This window comes from Coffea arabica, chromosome 7c, assembly GCF_036785885.1.
Source record: "Coffea arabica cultivar ET-39 chromosome 7c, Coffea Arabica ET-39 HiFi, whole genome shotgun sequence".
NCBI classification, from domain to species: Eukaryota; Viridiplantae; Streptophyta; class Magnoliopsida; order Gentianales; family Rubiaceae; genus Coffea; species Coffea arabica.
This window is the reverse complement of record NC_092322.1, coordinates 9,228,679-9,247,791: the sequence shown is the minus strand read 5'-3', so window position 1 is coordinate 9,247,791 and position 19,113 is coordinate 9,228,679. Positions and strand designations below refer to the sequence as shown.

General features: G+C 36.6%; 3 protein-coding genes across 7 annotated transcripts; 1 reads left to right on the top strand and 2 right to left on the bottom strand.

Annotated features, from left to right (window-relative positions):
* The first annotated feature begins 4 nt into the window (after positions 1–4).
* On the top strand, positions 5–7,202 carry LOC113699176 (uncharacterized). The gene is made up of 16 exons (XM_027219321.2): positions 5–476; positions 571–654; positions 801–941; positions 1,073–1,143; positions 1,510–1,603; positions 2,116–2,193; positions 3,247–3,313; positions 3,628–3,713; positions 3,820–3,870; positions 4,387–4,434; positions 4,675–4,792; positions 4,913–5,093; positions 5,683–5,820; positions 5,968–6,080; positions 6,637–6,708; positions 6,794–7,202. Exons 1-16 carry the CDS (start codon positions 279–281, stop codon positions 6,925–6,927), a joined length of 1,674 nt encoding a protein of 557 aa, XP_027075122.1. The 5' UTR covers positions 5–278; the 3' UTR covers positions 6,928–7,202.
* Positions 7,203–8,275: 1,073 nt separating this feature from the next.
* On the bottom strand, positions 8,276–13,053 carry LOC113700096 (isocitrate dehydrogenase [NADP]). Of its 2 annotated transcripts, none has more exons than XM_027220546.2 (16): positions 12,914–13,053; positions 11,972–12,015; positions 11,749–11,858; positions 11,498–11,535; positions 11,271–11,348; positions 11,103–11,156; positions 10,920–11,021; positions 10,652–10,743; positions 10,453–10,556; positions 10,056–10,124; positions 9,838–9,953; positions 9,645–9,679; positions 9,330–9,472; positions 9,078–9,200; positions 8,864–8,953; positions 8,276–8,517 (listed from the first exon to the last, which is right to left on the bottom strand). In XM_027220546.2, exons 1-15 carry the CDS (start codon positions 12,960–12,962, stop codon positions 8,866–8,868), a joined length of 1,245 nt encoding a protein of 414 aa, XP_027076347.1. In that variant the 5' UTR covers positions 12,963–13,053; the 3' UTR covers positions 8,276–8,517; positions 8,864–8,865. The 2 variants fall into 2 exon arrangements, with proteins under 2 accessions (XP_027076347.1, XP_027076346.1); XM_027220545.2 differs by having other exon boundaries at positions 8,870–8,953.
* LOC113700097 (uncharacterized) lies at positions 12,949–17,546 on the bottom strand. 4 transcript variants are annotated; one of them, XM_027220547.2, is made up of 8 exons: positions 17,368–17,546; positions 16,934–17,010; positions 16,714–16,750; positions 15,609–15,682; positions 15,438–15,531; positions 15,204–15,286; positions 14,306–14,509; positions 12,949–14,164 (listed from the first exon to the last, which is right to left on the bottom strand). In XM_027220547.2, the coding sequence occupies exons 2-7, from the start codon at positions 17,003–17,005 to the stop codon at positions 14,321–14,323; spliced, it is 549 nt and encodes a 182-aa protein (XP_027076348.1). In that variant the 5' UTR covers positions 17,006–17,010; positions 17,368–17,546; the 3' UTR covers positions 12,949–14,164; positions 14,306–14,320. The 4 variants fall into 4 exon arrangements, with proteins under 4 accessions (XP_027076348.1, XP_027076350.1, XP_027076349.1 ...); XM_027220549.2 differs by lacking the exons at positions 12,949–14,164; positions 17,368–17,546 and adding an exon at positions 17,128–17,281 and having other exon boundaries at positions 14,194–14,509; XM_027220548.2 differs by lacking the exons at positions 12,949–14,164; positions 17,368–17,546 and adding an exon at positions 17,102–17,267 and having other exon boundaries at positions 14,194–14,509.
* Positions 17,547–19,113: the final 1,567 nt, after the last annotated feature.

Sequence of the window (19,113 nt, the reverse complement as noted above, 5' to 3'; positions counted from 1 at the left end):
AAAAAACTTGTTCCCCAATTCGTGCAAAATCGACGTCATGTTCTGTTCATCAAAAGAAATGCACAAAGTCGTGTGACTTCTAAAACAAAAAAAAAAAACGTTTTCACTTGACGGGAACAGCGACACGATTTTTACTTCAAAAGCGGGACCATAACTTTTTCACCCGAATTAACCCGAGTATTCCGATCGACTCGAGAGTCTCCTGCAAATCACTTAAGCAAGAATCTTTGGTCTTCTCTCTCTTTCCCTCCGTCCTTCTCCGATTGATCTTTTGCAAGATGAGGACCCGATTTTTGTTTAATTTATTTCCCGCCAGAACCAAGGCCGGGGTTAAGACGTCGTTGTTTTTCATCTCCGCCGCCGGTGTCGCAGCTCTTGTAGACAACCCTGACTCTCTCCGCTTACCTTCACCTCCTCACGCTACTGACTTCCCCTTCCTTTATGGCGCCGTTCGATCCTCTCGCGCTCTTTTCACAGTACCTCTTCATTTCATTCAAACATTTGAACAGGAATTTTTAGTCATCATTTCTTGTCTGAATCTCGACTAGTACTAAATGCTGCTTCTTGCAGATAGCTTCCACTGTAGTTGACTATAAGTACTCTCTACATTACTTGCCGGAGAAGTCCGACGAGTACCGGAATGTTCTCTCCGAGGTTTGGTATTTCAGAAATTTGATTACATTGCTAAACTTCTCTTAATTTTAGGTGCTTATGTCCATTATTGTTGCCTATTACTGTTTTATGAAACAGTTATCTGGCAGGAAATGCGTTTAAAATATTGATTCTTTGTTCAATAATAGGTCCATTTGCGGTCAGCGAAGAGAATTTTGAAATTATGCGAGTTCAATAGAGGTTTTTATGTGAAAGCTGGTCAATTTGTTGCGGCTCTGCGGCAAGTTCCGAAGGAGTACTCATCAACTCTTTCCTCATTACAGGATCAGGTTCTGAAATTAGAATAAATTTTTATGTGGTTTTAATATTTTCCCCCTTCTAAATTTGACCTTCATTTGGTTTCTGATGAGAATTTTTCAATTCTGGCAAGTTTACTGATTTTGGTTGTATCCTATACTAGACAGCTCCTTGCCGATTCAAAGCTATCAAAGAATTACTAGTCAGCAATTTTGGTCGTGATTTATCAGAGATGTAAGTTTTGAAGTTGCCTAATTTTTTAGACTGGCTTAGTTGTTTTTTGAAGTACATTGAACTTCCTAAATTGAGGTTGAATTTGGCATATACATCTTGAGTGATGGACGAATATTAACCTAAGTGCTTCAAGCTTACCCCCCTCCCAAAGAAAAGAGAAACTCCAAGTTCGGAATTCATTTGTTCAATGCAATTTGATGTTTTAACCTTCAGTGACTGAAAAACATACTCTTCATATGATAGGCTAAAATCTGTTGAACATTTATCTAGACCAAAACTGCTTCTGAATTTTAAACTGTTTGTTACTAGAAGATCATTGGGTACAACAACCGCTTACCACTTTTTTTTTTGTGTTATTCCTATTAGATTCATTTCATTTGATGAGCAGCCAGTTGCAGCTGCTTCTATTGCTCAAGTACATCATGCTGTACTAAATGATAACCAGGAAGTGGCAGTAAAGGTTGGTTTATTGTTTCTATCTGTTAATTGTTCATTGTGGAGTTCCTACCTCCCCTGCCCCCCCCCCTCTTTTTTTTTTCTTTCACAATATATGTGTTCTTATGTTTAGAATTATGTTAGTTTATTCATCTTCTAAAAAAGTAATTGTGCACATTTGTGAGACTTTGCTGTCAGCATATTTGTTCCCCACCCTTCCTCAAGATGAAAAGTCAACCTTCGGCTATTCATATGTTTGTCAACGGAACCACTTCTTCTATTTCATGTTCCCTGTAAGATTCCTGTTGCATGGGAATGTAGTGGTTTTTTTAGTAATTCTATCACATAACATTGGAAGAAGTTAACATTTGTGGCTTATTGCCATTTAGTTCAAGTTTAAGCATTTGGTTGAAGCAGCCATCCTTAGTCACCATCAGTACTTATTTAAAAACTAAGTGGATGTGGTGATTGGTGATGTATAATTATATTTACAACTTTTCATCGGTATTCAATTGATTTGGACCACTATAATTGCAGGTGCAGTATCCTGGGTTAGAGAAGCAGATGAAGTATGACCTTGCAACCATGTCTCTCCTCTCAAGACTAGTCACCTGGGTATGAACTAATTACATCATCAAGCAATGCTCTTAGCTCTTAATTGTTGATTCTGTCTTTTTGTTTCTCCTTGTTCATTATTCAGTTTCACCAAATATTAACTTTTTCCAGCCTGAAATATATGTAGCTCAATTCCTTTCTTCAATGAGAATTGATTTTCTAAAGTCTTATCTAGTGCGGTATTTACTAGAGATATACATCTGGGAAATCTGATATATCCTTGGATCCACCAAAAGCCACCAGCTGTAATTTTTTGGCAAGTATTGCAGGAAATAGTGGTGTGGGACTGGGTTTCTGGGGGATGTTAGTTCTTAGAGAATGGTTCTTTGGAGGGCCTAGGGGAACAAATAACTAGAAAAGGTCAAACTAGCAATGAAGTAAACCTAAACTATCCCGACTAAACCCTTTGGGACCCTGCTTGAATTGGGAGTTTGTTTATTTTTCAGCTTTTACCCCATTAGACCAACTCAAATACAGTTGCACCCGTTTTGATAACTTAAATTCTAATGGTACATACAACATCTCATTTTAACAGTTATTGAAGTCATGGAGGTATCCATTATAAAATTTGCTTAATTAAATAAAATGGGCTTTTGAGAGTGTTAGAAAGGAAAAATTAAACAAACTCAGCTAGTTTTTGGGCTGGTAATGTCTTTGGACAGAGGTTGACACTGTGTAAGAACTAAGAACGAACAATGACTTTCAGTGAACTTCTTTTTCTGGGGAATGCTTTTTTTCACAGTGGCCTTTTGACTCGAAGTGGTATTTGACCGTGAGGCTGTAGACTACAATCTTTTTAATATCCGTGTCTCTTGGCTTTTTTCTTGTGGTGTCTATGAATGAAGTTGAAATGAAAGAGGTATTCAACTTGAAAATGTTTGCAGATACTGCATAACCTCACAAGTTGTGGACTTGGTTGGTGTGCTTGTTCATCTTTCTACATTTTTGACTTTTCAATTCCATGTATTTGGTTAATTATTTAATGTAATTTTCTTCTTCTGTTCACATGGCTCCACACGCTTTACAATTCTCTTCTTGTCCCTCTTTCGACAGTTTTTTCCTGACTACAGATTTGGGTGGATACTGTCAGAATTTGAAAAATCTATATCTTCTGAACTTGGTAAGGGATTTTAGACTGGCACAAATTGATTGAATACCAAGTAGAAAATTTCTTTCCTTGCAGCTTTTATGCATTCTACCCCGTGCTGCACATCATTTTCTCTCTTCTCTTAGGCTTCATTGCAAGGAAATAGAAGACCAATAATATTAGAGTTCAGAGTTACATAAACTGGTCGTTCATAAGAGTGATCATTATATGTTCCTTGACAAATTTTCCTTGAACTTTCTTTTCTTGTAGCTGTAAATCTTGGCAAATTCTAAATGATATATTGACAAAAGTTTTTCTGGACATTTATGATCTTTGTTGCTTTATAGATTTTATTCAAGAAGCTATGAACTCAGAACGAGCAGCCAAAAATTTACGAAGCAATAGTTTTGTCAGGGTTCCCCGTGTTTTTTGGGTATGGTATTCAAGTCCATTACATTCTCAGATTTGTACATTGCCCCTGGTACTTTATTTTACTATGCATGTATCAGCTTCACTCACTCTTTAAGAAATCTATCCAGGATTTGACAACCACCAAGGTTTTGACAATGCAATATTGTAAAGGACAGAAGGTACAATTTCCATCTTGCTTCCTAGGCATAAAATGTTGATGGACTACCAGAATTCAGAATCCCAAAACTAAAGTTCTGAATATGTTTATTTGTCGTCTCCATGTTGGTCAGGATGAAACAACTATATGAGTTGCTTCTCTTAGTACATGTAGTTGCTCACATATGGTTACCAGCATTAACCGATTTGTAGTCTGCAAAAGAGCATTTTATTTTATTCTTTCTATTATGGTTATCAATCAATGTTGGAAGATTTTGCAAAGTAATTCTGAAACTGTTATGTCTTGTCTTGTTTAATTCCCATTTAGCTGAGTTCTTCTTGTGTATGTATGTACTCTTCTTGGTATCAACAAAGTTCTTTTTCTTCTTCTCTTTAAGTAGGAAAAATGCTTGGTTTCCTTAATTTCTTCTTAGTCATTGTTGGCATAAAATGCTAGTACATCAATTTCAATTTTCTTGGCCACCATTTGTATTGACATATCGATATGTGCCATTAACAGGAAATTCCTTAGCTTTCAGGTTGATGACTTGGAATCTATGAAGCGAATGGGGATTAATCCAGCTAAGGTTGGTTTTCAAGTTAGCAGGCTCAAAATTTTTCTGGTTTCTTTTTCTGGAAAGTAGGCTGTGTTTTGATGTGGATCATATTTCCACCAGAAGCATATTTACTTGTAGTAGACTATCTCTTCAGACTTTTTTAATCAAGAAGTAGAGGGATTATGCAAGCTTTCTAACTTACCATGCAGTGCCGTTTTTTTTACTGTTTGACACTCTTTATTCGCCTCCGTCACTGGCTTGTATTCAAAGGTTGCAAAGGCCCTATCGGAGGTTGTGGCAGAAATGATATTTATCCATGGTTTCTTGCATGGGGATTTACATCCTGGAAATATATTGGTTTCTCAAGGACAGAATGGATTTTCTTTAGGTATGCAGTTACTCATAAATAAAAGTGATAAATAAGAAATGAGCTAATTTAACTCGAAAATATAATGTGTACTTTTGACATTTAGTGATGCCATAACTTTGATTTGATGTGGTCATGCAGTTCTTCTGGATCATGGGATCTGTAAAGAATTGGATGAAGCTTTCAGGCTGAACTACTGCCAACTTTGGAAGGCTTTGATTTTCATGGACTCAAACAAAATTGAGCAGATTGGTGAACAGATGGGTGTCGGGAAGTACTCCAGATACTTTCCCGTCATTTTCACAGGAAGAACGTTGAACAGGTGATTATTTATTTTTAAAGGGATAGGTTGTGAAGATGCAGCTCATATTTCCCCTGGTTATGGTCTGGCACTAATGCCCTAAGCTGAATATATGCGTGTTGGTTTGGTAATGACCAAGTAGTGCGGATATACTGATAATTTAATGCGAAAGTATAGGAAATAAGCTTGATATGCTCAAGAAATGCAAGTCCTTGCACTTAAGTTCACCACATGACACATTACAGCTAAAGCTGGTCTGTTTATCTATAGAATACAGTTACCTGCATCATTCGGAGAAATTCAAAACAATCAGATACAATTCATAACTTATTAGTTAACAAGTTACTTGAAAGTTCGTTGCTCGTTTCTCTCCCATATCTTGTTGTGAGAACTTTGGTTTCATAGTTTAGCTCATACTAATGCATGTCCAGTGAAACAGGAAAAATTGTACATTATTCTTTGATTTTGAATGGAAATTACTATCAATTGGTCGGCATGAAAAATCAAGCATTGATTCATGTGTTTGTTTAATGCCTGTAGTTTCGAGTTTCTACTAGTATAGTACTGTTAATATAATTGTACAACACTTTCTAAATCTGCAACCTCACAGCAAATCTCCACTTGGACGAGGAATGTCAGATGAAGAGAAGAGGACTCTAAAAAGAGAACTGAAGTCCCTTAAGATGGAGGACATATCCTCCTTCATGGAATCTTTACCAGCTGATTTTTTGACAGTTTTGCGTGCTGAGTAAGAATGCTTTCCTTCATTTCCAGCCATGCTCCTCCCATTCTAATTGCAATTTGTTTTATATTTTGATGTCTAATATGATTCACAAGTCTAAGGATGTATTTTTTCTTTGATGATCACCTTATTTCCCCTTTTTGTCTTCTGTAGTGGTCTGCTTAGGTCTTTGATCAGCAAGTTGGGTGCTCCTCAACGGGTCCGTTTGAGGGCTTATGCTAAAAATGCATTCCATGGTCTCTACCCCAAAGAAAAATCTGAATCTGGTGAGATTCTATTTAAGCTTACAGAGCAGAGCTAATTTTAGTTCTTTCTTTGCTTATGTGCTAGGAAAATGCATGTTTTGTTTTGTTTTAAAGTAGTAGAAGTCAGATGGGCTTGTAGGATTCCGTGGATTTATAGAACTGTGAAGTACATGGGGATTTTCTAGAATGATTATCTTTCTTATTGGAATACTAAATAGATGATGTTCTTCTTCCTGACATGCATGGTCAAATCTGGGTGATAAAACAGTAAGCATTCTATCTTTGAACTCTGTATTTAATCACCATATAACATGATTTTTTGGACAGCTTAGATTTTCAATTTCTTGAGATCTTTCACAGGATGCTTTTTCGAGTGTCTAGTGCTGTTTTTTTTTTTTTTTTTTTTTTTTGTTAGTTAGTCAGTCTAGTTATATATATATATATAATCTATGGTTTGCCATTTTATCAGAGGTAGGGTAACGAATTATATATCAGAAAGTCAAAGTGTCATACATTAGCGGGAGCATTTGAACCACTGTTAAGATTTTGTCTAGACTGACCATTGCCATTCTTTCAGATATCAGCATGAGAGCAGCAATTTCAAAATTGGAGATGGGCATCAAAGACATTCAACTGATTCTGCTACTTGGTAATCACGCTTAGTTGTCAATTAACCCTGTTACTTGCTTGTAAGCGTAGATTAAACGGAGAAATTTTCACATTTCATGTGGCAGATACACTGGAGTTGCTTTCTTTGATGGCAGCTTTCACTCATTCGTTCGCTAAAAGATCCAAGGATATACTAGTCTCGGCCGGCCGTGCAATTAGAAAATTTTTCGCTCAACTCATGAGCATCTCCTTGATTTAGTCGTATTGCCTGTTGCTTGGGTTACTTTTTATGTGACCCCCAACTAAATGTGGTATACTAGGAGCATCTCCTTTGTGTTTTTTATGAAGTAACTGAAGATACATGTTGTAAACAGACAACACGATAAGGGTTTCAAGAAACAAAGGGATGCCGCAGGTTATACTACTGTAATTTAGAAGAAAAACCAGGTTATTCTGCATGCAGCATACTAAAGCTCAATGTTTGAGGATGTTGATGCACTTTATGTTAGAGCATGTATCAAGGTTTGTTGCGTATGAGAGCCATGTGTATTAGAGTTGTATTGCTTGTGGGAGGGAGGTATGATATATCTATGATCAGTTCAGAAAATTCAGCAAAAAAAATATTCATTTAAAGTTATGAACAAAAATTAAGCAGTTCTTAAGGCATTTCTTTCTGTTATGAAATATATTAAATTCAAAAAACTCTTAATGAATTAATTTTCAACATCAGGTTTGGAGTTATCAAAAAAGTGGATGCCGACCCTGTCTGTCTTTAATTATTACTGCATTCTACTTCAGCAATGGAACCATACAGCAAAACAGCATTCGACTACGGAGTCGTGTCCTTGATGGATGCAAACATGGCATGGCGGACGAGGATTTAATCACATATCGTTCAATAGTTGGCCTGGCCCCCGTGCGAAACGAGATCTGCTTGCAAAGGCTTATATGTCAGCACTCACACTTGTTAGGGTCTAAAGGCATTTTTCACATACGTAACTTGGAAAGGCAATTAGAGAGATTCAAGAACATTGACAAGGGCTTGCGGTCAAGATTTGTGAAATTCAAGAGTTGTTTCAGGAAAAATTCTCTCTGTTCCTTTTCTTTTCTTAAAATTTTGTGGTCCCCGAAAAAGTTATTTTGGGAAGCAAAATTCCTAAATGCATACCAGTCCCGAGTTCGATTAACATTTGGAGATTAGTATTTCGCATAACAAATTGATCCTAAGACACAAAAAGGACTGTCACAAGATACTCAAAAAAGTCAATTCTCTCAATCGATGTGAAAAAAATTTCTGTGGGCAGTGAAGGAGGAATAACACATCAGCTTTTCAAACATTTTTCGGGCAATCTCATGGACACATGCATGCATGCGGCATCGAAATTTTAGCACTGTGCCCCCGTCCTCAGGAGTGCCCCTTCCCATAAACGAGTTTAGCCATTCAAAGCCAAAAACAGGGCAGAAAGATCCGATGCTGTCAGGATTACTTATGCTAGATGACAAAGCTTATTTACTTCAAACATATTAAGGTTATAACAAAGCTTTTTTTTCCCCCGCATTCACAATCTTCATAAATGATGAAATGGCTAAAGAGTAAAAGAAAGACATGGCATAAATTAAGGTTATTATAGATGTGTAATGAGAAATCATCCTCCAAGAAACATTTGCAATGTCCAAAGCATTTAGCTTAGGGAAATAAATGTTAAACTGACAACCAGAATACATCTCACTGAGTGAGCAAATTCAGGCGACCACCATCCCAACAGCCTCCTCTCATTCCCCTTTTTTATTTGTTCTCAGCAAAATCCAGAACAGAGAGAAGCAGATCCATCAACCTGCCTACAGAGACCTGGTAAGAATGCAACAGCAAAAAGAACAAGAGCTCCTGTTACATGTTCAATCACTAAATTCTGTACGAAGAAACAAGCAAAGAACTAAACTAAGAATAAAAAATTCTGGGAACAAATAAGAACAGCAACTAGATCTTGATGAAAAGGTCACAAAGGAAACAAGAGGCTTGGCCTCTAAATTGTACACAAACTTCATTATCTAAAAAAAAAATTAAAAAATTCCAGGTTTATGAGAAAAAGAAAACACTAGCACAAATGACAAACAGAACACTCACCAAATAAATATTAGAAAAAAAGGGGAAAAGGGGGGAGGGAATCTCAGGAGTAAATTTGTAGGAGACATACACTTACGCTTTGCAGGAGAGTCTTGCTCTCAGATCATCAGCCACAGCATCAATAAACTCTTCAGTATTCAAATACCGTTCTCTGCTTAACCTACACCATAAAGGAAAACATGTTACATCAGTAGCAGTATTAAACTGATGGTCTTCTCTAATCCTCCCTATTGACAAGTCTGAAGAAAAGTACACAAATAAACAGTACTAGGTAAGCTGCTCACTTAGGTCCATGGATGATAAGTGCAAGATCCTTGGTCATTTTTCCTGACTCAACAGTACCAATGCATGCTGCCTCCAGTTTCTCAGTGAAGTCCAACAGTCTAGGGTTGTCATCCAACTTTGCCCTGTAAAAAAGTAAGAAAAGAAATACGTTCATCATCATTATCATTTGTGAGTAAACTAAAACAATTGTCTGCCATGAGATGGTCATGATGAGCTAAAGAGGCAAAAAAAGTAAATTAACACTACCATACCTGTGTGCGAGTCCTCGTGTCCAAGCAAAGATCGAGGCAATGCTGTTTGTGCTAGTTTCACCTCCTTTCTGGTGAACCCTGTAATGCCGTGTAACAGTTCCATGGGCTGCTTCAGCTTCTATGGTCTTTCCATCAGGACATACCTAAATCACACCAAACCCATTGACACAGGCACGCAGATGAATGTAAAGACAAAACTAAGTAAATAGTCATATCAAAATTTCATCCAATAATACAAGCCTTCAGTTGAGCAAATAAAGGAAGCAAAAATATAAAAGATATCATGATGGAAGTAAACACTGAAAAGAAATATACCAGGACAGATGTCATCAACCCAAGGGATCCAAACCCTGAAAAGAAGCCGAAAACTTAAGTTTGTGCAAAAATTGAACATTTACATGACACAGAGGACTTTTATTTCTCCATAAGCAAAAGAGGCTTTAATAAGCAACTCCTGTTCCAAGAACACAATCAGAATGTGTAGACATCAGTAATACAACTTGCATACCTTGTGCTAGGAAATCACTCTGAACATCCCCATCATAATTCTTGCAAGCCCACACATAACCTCCTTCACTCTTTAGAGCATATGCAACCATATCATCAATAAGACGGTGTTCATACCTGTTACATGTATTATGCAGTTAATTGGGAAAATTCACAAGACATGGAAGGAAGCAGCATCCCCCCCCCCCAACACAAAAAAAAGGCAGTTAAGTAGCCCACCATATTCCAGCAGCCTCGAACTTTGATTTCCAGTTGGCTTCATATACTTCTTGGAATATGTCTTTGAACCTTTTAAGGAGCAACAAATGATAAAGAAGATAAGATTACATAACAAAACAAAATTGACAGACGCAAAAAGAAGGCTGGAATTAAATGACAGGAGAAAAGCAAAAAGGAAAGCTCAAATACAGGCTGAAAAACGAAATTGGAGAAGACAAAGAGAAGGCAGAAATTAAATGACGGGAGAAAACAACAAGAAAAGGGTCAGATAAACACGTGAAAAGCACAAAATTGGAAACAGACAAATTATAGGAATTAAACATAAAATATTTGACAAGAGTACTCAAGCAATTGTTTAGATCAATAAACAAGTTCCTAACATGGAAGTGCAGCATACCTTCCATCATATTTTTTGAGAATGGTATTTTTTGTGCTAAGATAAAGTGGCCATTTTTTCTGGTATGCAACGTTCATTGAGGCATCAGCAAAAGCATGGATAGACTGCAATTCCAACAAACAACAAAAAAGGGCTATAAATGAGCCACAAAGAGAATCATCAAAAATTAACCATAAGACCCCAATTTTGAAAGCCATACCTCATCTGTGTTGTACATGGATAGAGCTACTCCACCTGCACCAGTAAAGTTGAATACTTCTAGCTCGGTCTTTTCATCGGCTCCTTCTGGTACTGCATATTGATATTAGGGATTAAGAAGCCGGAAAAAGAATAGGGGAAAAGTATGTTATAAGTAAAATAGATACCAAAATGAACTTCTTTGTTGATAACCAAATCAGAATTCACAAGTCAATGAGGTTTGGTTAAGGTGCTTAATCAGTAATGAAAGATGGATAGTGAGGAATTACCAAACACCAATTTAAGCTTTCCAGCTCCTTTGATCACAGTATCGGTTGCTCTGTATTGATCTCCATATGCATGCCTTCCAATGCATATTGGCTTGTTCCATCCTGATAGCAAGTAACCAAAATTACTCCATTTCATGATTTATGTTTCGAGTATAAATGTTTTAACTGCATGAAGTTCATTACCTGGAACAAGCCGGGGAACATTTTTGCAGAGAATTGGCTCTCTAAAGACCGTGCCTGCAGTGAGAGTAAATTGATGGGCATTGAAGATTAATGCATTCGCATGAAGAAACTATAAAAAAATAATAACAAATAAAACTAAAAGAATGAGGAGGATTCATGTTCACTGACCATTCAAAATATTCCTGATTGTGCCATTTGGGCTCTTCCACATAGCCTTCAAACCAAACTCCTTCACACGAGCTTCATCTGTGTTTGTGATTGTTAGATACAGAATGTGAATATTATTGAGCAGGTAAAGCAATCATACTGCACTCTGAAGAATAAATGTTCGTGAATCCTCATATATAACAAAATGCATAATTAAGGGGTTTCAGGTCTCATGTGACTATTCATACCAGGTGTGATGGTTGCGCACTTGATTGCCACATTGTACCTACAATTGAATCACATCAACAAAAAGTAAGGCCAAAGAACGCAAGCAACAGGAGATATTTCAAGCAAATATAACCAAGGAAAGGAAAATGACATGTAAATAAGAACCACATAAAAACATTGTGGCATGCAAACTGAAATTACTGGGTCCCGAACATAGAGACATAACGGTCCGACAATTTGAAACTAAAGCATAAGTAACATGAAGTCATACTTCAGAGTAGCTTCTGCACTTTCAACTGTAACTTTATCATCAGTGGCATCACGGTGAGGAAGTCCAAGGTCAAAATACTTAATATCCAACTCCAGGAAAGGGAGAATGAGCTGCAGCACAAGCATACTTCCTTGTTACTAACATTCTTGGCAATTAAACATACATATAACAACATAAACTAGGAAGTCCAACAAGATAAGCACTGGAAATGCAAACTTGTTACCTTATCCTTGATTGCTTTCCAAATGACTCTGGTCATTTCATCTCCTGCATTACGTAAAGAAGAACATAATACAGTGAAAGGCACATTCTCATTAATGACAAAGAAAACCTGCAGAACATTGACTAAAACATCGTAATCAAATTTTAACTTTCGCTTATTTGGATTCAATCTAGTATTGTATGTATAGCAGCTCATTTGATGTATTAACCAGTGTAAGTCATATGCCATTTCCGATCAGCCAGCAACAAGACTGAACCTCAGTGTAACAGTTCTACAATTTTTTCTCCAATGTCTGGGCAGATTATATCTCTTTCCCAAATGCTTATCTAGTAAACCACTACCATACACCTTGAAACTCCATTGGAACCTTTTTTTCTCGTTAGTTTACTGCATCACAAGCCAGAACAAGAATGCCCAGACTATCTGCTTGTATCTGTTGTTGACAAACATTTAGCTACAATTTTGACATACTAACATCTGAATCGAGACGCTGACATACACTGATCAATAAAAAAAATTTTCAAATATTTTGAACAGATAAAGCTTAATGAATACCAACACCAGCAAACAAAATTGCCAAAACAAAACCAAAAAACAAAAAAAAACAAAAAATGGAAGCTGGATCAAGATTTTTCAATGCAGGTACAACAGTTAAAAATATCACCTTTCAAAATGCTAACAAATATCTCCAATAAAAGCAAAAAAAGGGCCCACCAACTTTCATTAAAATCAATACTAGGATTTTGTACTAATCACTTAAACCTCATAAACATCAGAGTTTTTCGTTAATTTTTCGCTTCATATGCACGACCCATTGGCACTCTAGGATCCAAAAGTCAACCCATATAGCAAGAATCAACAGCAACTCAGATCTGCATGACAATCATTTAACTATATAGAAAAGGAAACAGATCAAAAGAAAGGGGTGGGAAAATATCTAACCGTCCATCTCGACGATGGGGTTGGCAACCTTGATCTTCTCGAACGCCATTTTCTTTGTTTTGTTCTTGCGAGCTTATCTGATGAAAGAGCTAGATATATAAGATGGGTTTGAGTCCCAAGGAACAGGGGAAGCGGAGATTGGCGAGAAAATCTCCGCCGGCAAGAAATCCGGGACCCTGAGTTGGAGAAATGAATATGAGCCGAAGAGGGGTGATGGGGTGGGAAAAGGAAAGGAGAATCAGCTCCAATTCAATGCTGTCTTAAAATTTTATTGGTGGGCGAGCGAGGGGAGCGGTTGGTCACGTCACGACACTACCATCGACCATCATAGTACCCAACATTGAATTGAACGTACCAAACAGTCCAATCTATAGCTTTTTTTTCTTTTTAACTTTTTTTACTTTGACCTTAAAAATGCGTTATTTCAAAAAGATTCTTAAAAATTTATTTCCCCTTAAAATGGCCTTGAGCCCTCCTCCATTTATATGATTTTTCCGGCAGGAGGATTTGCATGGATAGGACCTGTGACTGTAAAAATTGACCACCAGAAACAAATGTCGGATTCAAAGCCCTCTAAAAATGCACTCTGCAAATCCTCACGAAAATCTGAAGTGAACATAAATTTTGATTAAAATATTATTATGTAGAAGTTGACTGTCTTGAAAAGAATTAGCTTCAAAAGCGAATCAAAGCACGTAATGGATTCTTCTCATGTCATATCATATGAGACTTTATGCCTTAAAACTACTCTCAACAACCCCACACTCTCTTTTAAGGTCCCCGCACTCAATTATGCTCCCCCGCATCACTGTCGCCTGCAGATGATTATTATTATTCCATTGATGTCTACCCAATGTGGATGTGGAGTGGCCACTGGGGAAGGTTATGTGTCCAAACTAACAAGTTTTGAAACTTCTAAAGAGCAGAGCATAGCATATGGGGTCCGTCCCTCTTTACTCTTTAGGACGGCAACCATTATTTGACAATGAACTTCAGCCGACATAACACAGAGGAATGAGAAAAGATCGGACGGGTTCCATCCATTTGATGCATCTAATCATTCCAAACAATTGAAACTACTCTCTCTCTCTCTCCTGCTTTGGATATCTACTACCATAGTACCTGAACCATTATGAGCAGACTCAAGTACACAGAGTTTCTGACCATTATGAACAGAGGGAACTTAAGATGGACCACAATGTATACATTGGAAGAAAGTCGTAGGCTTTTGACCTTGAATTGCTACTGATTCTGAAGTTGAAAAAAAAAAAATCACAAGAAACACGGTAAAAACAATTTTATGCATATAGGGATGTTTTAAGTCTCAAAAGAAATTAGAATAGAAGATGAACACATGATAAATACAATTTCTACATGCCACAGTCTCATTACCCCAAAGTTGACTGCCTAATCCTGTGCTTGGTTCAGCTCAGAGACATGCTTATCGAGAAAAGCCTGGGCTATGTTACTAAAGCTCACACTAACTGCACCAGCTGAAGCATATCTTTTGATGATATCCACTACTTCTGGCTTCAAAATCTCTTCCTTGTTTGATGCACTGCAGAGATAATACAGAGCCCCAAGAGCATAGTTCACCTGCCATATTGAGGTTTGTTTGCAGTAACTAGTAAGTATCCGGACAAAATTATACTGCTGGTAACACAATACCCACAACCATACCAAGATGATAACCAAGTTTCCGTTTTTCAAAGGACACTTTGAGAGATTCATTTCTCTTTCTGGCAGAAGTGACTTTCAGGATAACTACAAATAACAAATTCTTCTAAATAAATGGTTGGCAATAAAGTATAGCAGGGTCAATGTGCCATGACTAACAGCAATCCATGGAGTATCCATAAGGCCTTGCATTCCAAATTCAGCTCAAATAGCATATTAACGAAATACAAGTCAACAAAAATCAACCAAGTACATTAGTTTGTCAATCTAGTAATTACGATGAAGATAGCATTAGGTGGCTTCCATGAAATACAAGCATAAACTACAATGCCAATGTTAAAAGATGCTCCAGAACTGGAATATTTAGCATGTGACTGCCACGGGATTCATCTCTATTCCACTGCTGTCTCTGTAATATTTAGCAATAAATAGAGTGAATGATAGTCAATGAACTTTGAGTAAAGTAAGCGATGTAAACCTTTTCTAGTTTCAAAAAATTATGCAGTATGGATATGCAACTTGAGCCCTGATTGAAGTCAACTTCCAATAGTCAAAGGGTAAGGGCATCCAAACAACGATCTGAACAAGCCAGAAAACAAATACTACTAATTACCGTGTTTCGGACAGGACTAGAGAGACATTCAATGACAAGAGGGATTCCACCACACTGAATTACAACTGCAGCATTTGACGGATCTAGATTACAAGTGAAAAGCAAATTACATTATACACCATAACTGACTGTTTGGCAATAAAAACCAGTTGAGAAAATCTTAGAAGATATAAAAATAATAGACATCTTCTTTTCTTAAATGACTAATAAAATAGGGCCAGAGGTCCAATTTACCAACACAGGCATTGCAGATTCCTCCAATACCAAACTCCACAAGCCTCTCATTGGGCTCTGTCATGCAGTCGAGGAAAAGTTCCAAAACATTAAGCTGCTTATATCAGGGCAAGCACATTCATTGTCATGGCAGAAAGAAAAATATATATAGCTCAAAAGTTCTAGAACTACCTGGCGCAAGAATGTGTAGTTGTAAGGGTCATATGCAAAGTTTGCTAGATTAGCAGCAATTCTCTCCTTTATCTCTGAATAACAAGATTTCATAGGTTAACTTAAAACGGAATGACCAAAATTAGGTACAGGTGTTCATAGATACATAACACAAAATTTTGAGACCACAAATGCTATATTTGGAATTAGGATGAGTAGGATTATTAGTTGGACACGTTATTCCATGATAGAGAATACCAATTGCTGATAGATATCATACGTCATAAGTGCAGATACTCCCACAGAAACCATGTCCCTAGTTAACAGTATGAGAAGGCATGAGGACTAAAACATGAAATTAACCAATCCTTTCATCCCACTTATCTTGGAGTAAGTTAATATAAACCCTATCCATAAGACAAGCTCCCCATATTCCTCATCAACATGAATCAGTTCATACTCCCTGATAGCATGATCACCATCAGGGTTGTGGCAAAGTCAAGAATTCTTCATTCTGAGTTTTCAACCTAGGAGGCCATTGGCTCAAAACTGATCGTCCGCCTTTAACCTGTTTGCTAAGGCTGCTTCATCCAAACCAATCCAGGGCAATATGACATTCATACAACAACTTCGCCTCTAGACCCTTTTCATCTATGCATGTCTCCCCTCCAAAGAAGAGGTTCTACTCTACGGTCACATGACCATTACTGCAAGAAATTGATTCTGTATAGATTCCGTGGATGAAACAATGTTTTTAGCAGTCACAGAAATTCTATGGCAGAAGCAATCTAGGGATCCCAGTACCAGCTCCATGTCAGCAAATAAAAAAACTTGAATTTTATTTGATCAGCAATCTACAACAAAAACTGCAGAATAATCTTTTGTTCCATTGGTTTCATTACTTCGTAACCCTGTTAGTACTAAATGATGTCAAAATCAATTATTAATTAGCAATCCACAACAAAAACTGCAGAATAATCTTTTGTTCCATTAGTTTCATTACTTCATAAACCCTGTCAGTACCAGCTGATGTCAAGGCTAATTATTAATCAAATGCCTTAACCTCATAAATGCTATACGAAAGAAGCAAGTAAATATGCTTAAACAAGAATTGGACAAAACATACCTTCATCAGTAGCATTCTGAAACTGACTCACCAATTCCTAAATCAAACAAAGAAAACAATGGATGCTAACTATCAACTGCCACTAATGAAAGTTCCCAAACAATCAATATTAAGGCAGATAAAAAAATACAACTCTCAACTACATTTTCGCCTTCACAACCATTTTGAACAGGGAAAAGTTGAATATTTCTGATAGCAATAATTTACAGCAGAGATATACCTGAAGGTAATTTACCCGGGGAGTTCCATATTTTCCAGTCCGCTCTTCTTGCCTCCGATTATTCGTAAACATGTCAACTGCAAAATATTTCAAGAAATCATTCAATTCGCAATATATTGAAAACTCTTTCAATTTTGACAATCAACAATTTTAACAAGAAATCGATACACTAGGAAGGATATGGCTGGCCTAACGTGGCAGTAGTTAAAATCCAAATAAGCCGACATATACCCCATCTCCCTCCATTTCAGAGCTCCCTAACTCCTTCCTCCTTCTCATGAAAAAACTCCCCATGAACACACAAACCCGAATGAGCCTGAGTCATCACTTCCTATAACCCCAACCCAGCTAGTTTCAACAAAGATTTATAAAGCCATAAAGCCCAGAACCATCAAATATATTTCTTGAATAGTATTTTACAAGGCAAAATTCACCTGTAGAAGATTGAACTTTAATTGATCAGGGGAAAGAAAGGGTATATTCCACTTTGTTCCCCTCAAATTATCTGCAGAATCCCACTTCATTCCCTAAACTTCAAAACGGGACAGTTCAACTGATTTGCAGCTGAGAGTCTGACACGAAGAAATTGCTTATTTGGAGGTTCTGTCGTTTTCCTTTATTTTATCCGATATCATTTTTGTTGTTGTAGATGGGCTGGGTCTAGGACTTAAATTTGGCCCATTTATATTCAGTTGCATCTTAAATTTACACCAGTTTGAACTTTGGGATTTTGGAATTACGAATGCAATGCCAATCAGTTCTTGGAGCATTTTGGGCTTTTTTTTTGGTTTGTTTCTTTTACTTGGCCTTTAGCTGCCAAAAGGGTCCAGAGAGAATGGAGACCGTGTATTTAAATTGATTTTCTTTTCGACTGTGTAATTGATAATTCAGTAAAAAAAAAAAAATCTTGAGAATTGGAAAATTGATTTTTTAAGACCAATAACCAATTAACCAACAGTTCGTTGGGCTGTTGGTCAAGAAGCCAGGCTCTCGCCTGTCAGGCTAGGAGTTTTTAAGATCAATAACTGATTAACCAGTAACTCGTTGGACTGTTGGCCAGGAGCCATGCTCTCACCTGTCAAGTTGAGAGTTCAACTCCAAGTCTATCAAGTTTGGGGTAAGGGTTTAGGAAGGGAATAGGGAAGGGGGAAGAATATGAAAAAGAAAAAAAAACCAATATCCAATTATTGTCCAAACTTTAATTTGGTAAATTGGACATTGGTGATCGGATAATATCCGAAATGTAAAATGTCAATTGTAAGTTAAAATATTTTAATTTCTATAAAAAATTATTGTACGAAAATAATATCCCATATATGTTTTCAACAAAATTCAATCAATTTAGCTAGTAATACTACACTAGACTACTAGTTAGCAGTCAAAAGTTAATTAATTACTCATTACCAGTATTTTGTAATGTGTGTGTGTGTTTATATATATATATATATATATATATATATATATATATATATATATATTAGTTTCAAAAATTCGATCAATAATTGATAATACATTTTTAATATCCGTTCCCAAAATGCTTTACCAAACATTATAATTGAATATATTTTGATTTTACTAAATTCTTGTTTTGCCAGAATCTAAATCCAATCTAGATTGGATTGGTCGGTTCTTTGGTTTTTTTATGAAATTTGAACACCTCTATTTAAAAGTGTGGGGTTGGGGAACTTTTTGAATAAAAGGCCCTCCTCAAAATCCATAAATCTTGCAATTTATACAGTATTTTGAAACAAAATTGATGCATATCAATTTCTAGCTATAACATTTCTGACAAGCATCCCGCAATTCGCCAGTCCTAGTATTCAAACATTTCATGAACAAATTTAACACTAAAGAATAAAAAAAAATGCATTGGTGATTAGGAAGTACAGGTTTCTTACCCATCAAATTTGCAATATTAATCATTTTTCCATACTGCTTGATGCTTTAGTGAATTATTACTTTGACGTTTTTGGTGTGTATGTCTTGGATTTCATGAGAGAAATGATTATTAAATATCTTAAATTTTGGGGAAATTGCATGTATTCTTCTTACAATTTACAGCTTTTTTTACAGTTGAGGATAGACATTTTAATAGTGGACGTGGAGTAGGGGAAAATCTCAAATTCATGACTTGTTGGTTAATTTGTAACATGTCAAGCTTGATTAGAAATGCAAGTTCC

What these genes read in the sequence shown, in the direction of transcription:
- LOC113700096 (XM_027220545.2), bottom strand. Translation starts at nt 12,962, where the DNA reads ATGGCGTTCGAGAAGATCAAGGTTGCCAACCCCATCGTCGAGATGGAC. An exon ending in AGTGCAGAAGCTACTCTGAA is followed by an intron (nt 11,536 to 11,748) that starts GTATGACTTCAT and finishes ATTCAATTGTAG; the next exon opens with GTACAATGTGGCAATCAAGT. An exon ending in GTGCGCAACCATCACACCTG is followed by an intron (nt 11,349 to 11,497) that starts GTATGAATAGTC and finishes TCACAAACACAG; the next exon opens with ATGAAGCTCGTGTGAAGGAG.
- LOC113700097 (XM_027220547.2), bottom strand. Translation starts at nt 17,005, where the DNA reads ATGTTTACGAATAATCGGAGGCAAGAAGAGCGGACTGGAAAATATGGA. An exon ending in TCAGAATGCTACTGATGAAG is followed by an intron (nt 15,683 to 16,713) that starts GTATGTTTTGTC and finishes CTTGTTATTCAG; the next exon opens with AGATAAAGGAGAGAATTGCT. An exon ending in CTAGTCCTGTCCGAAACACG is followed by an intron (nt 14,510 to 15,203) that starts GTAATTAGTAGT and finishes TCAATATGGCAG; the next exon opens with GTGAACTATGCTCTTGGGGC.
- LOC113699176 (XM_027219321.2), top strand. Translation starts at nt 279, where the DNA reads ATGAGGACCCGATTTTTGTTTAATTTATTTCCCGCCAGAACCAAGGCC. An exon ending in TGGGGATTAATCCAGCTAAG is followed by an intron (nt 4,435 to 4,674) that starts GTTGGTTTTCAA and finishes TTGTATTCAAAG; the next exon opens with GTTGCAAAGGCCCTATCGGA. An exon ending in TCAACTGATTCTGCTACTTG is followed by an intron (nt 6,709 to 6,793) that starts GTAATCACGCTT and finishes TTCATGTGGCAG; the next exon opens with ATACACTGGAGTTGCTTTCT.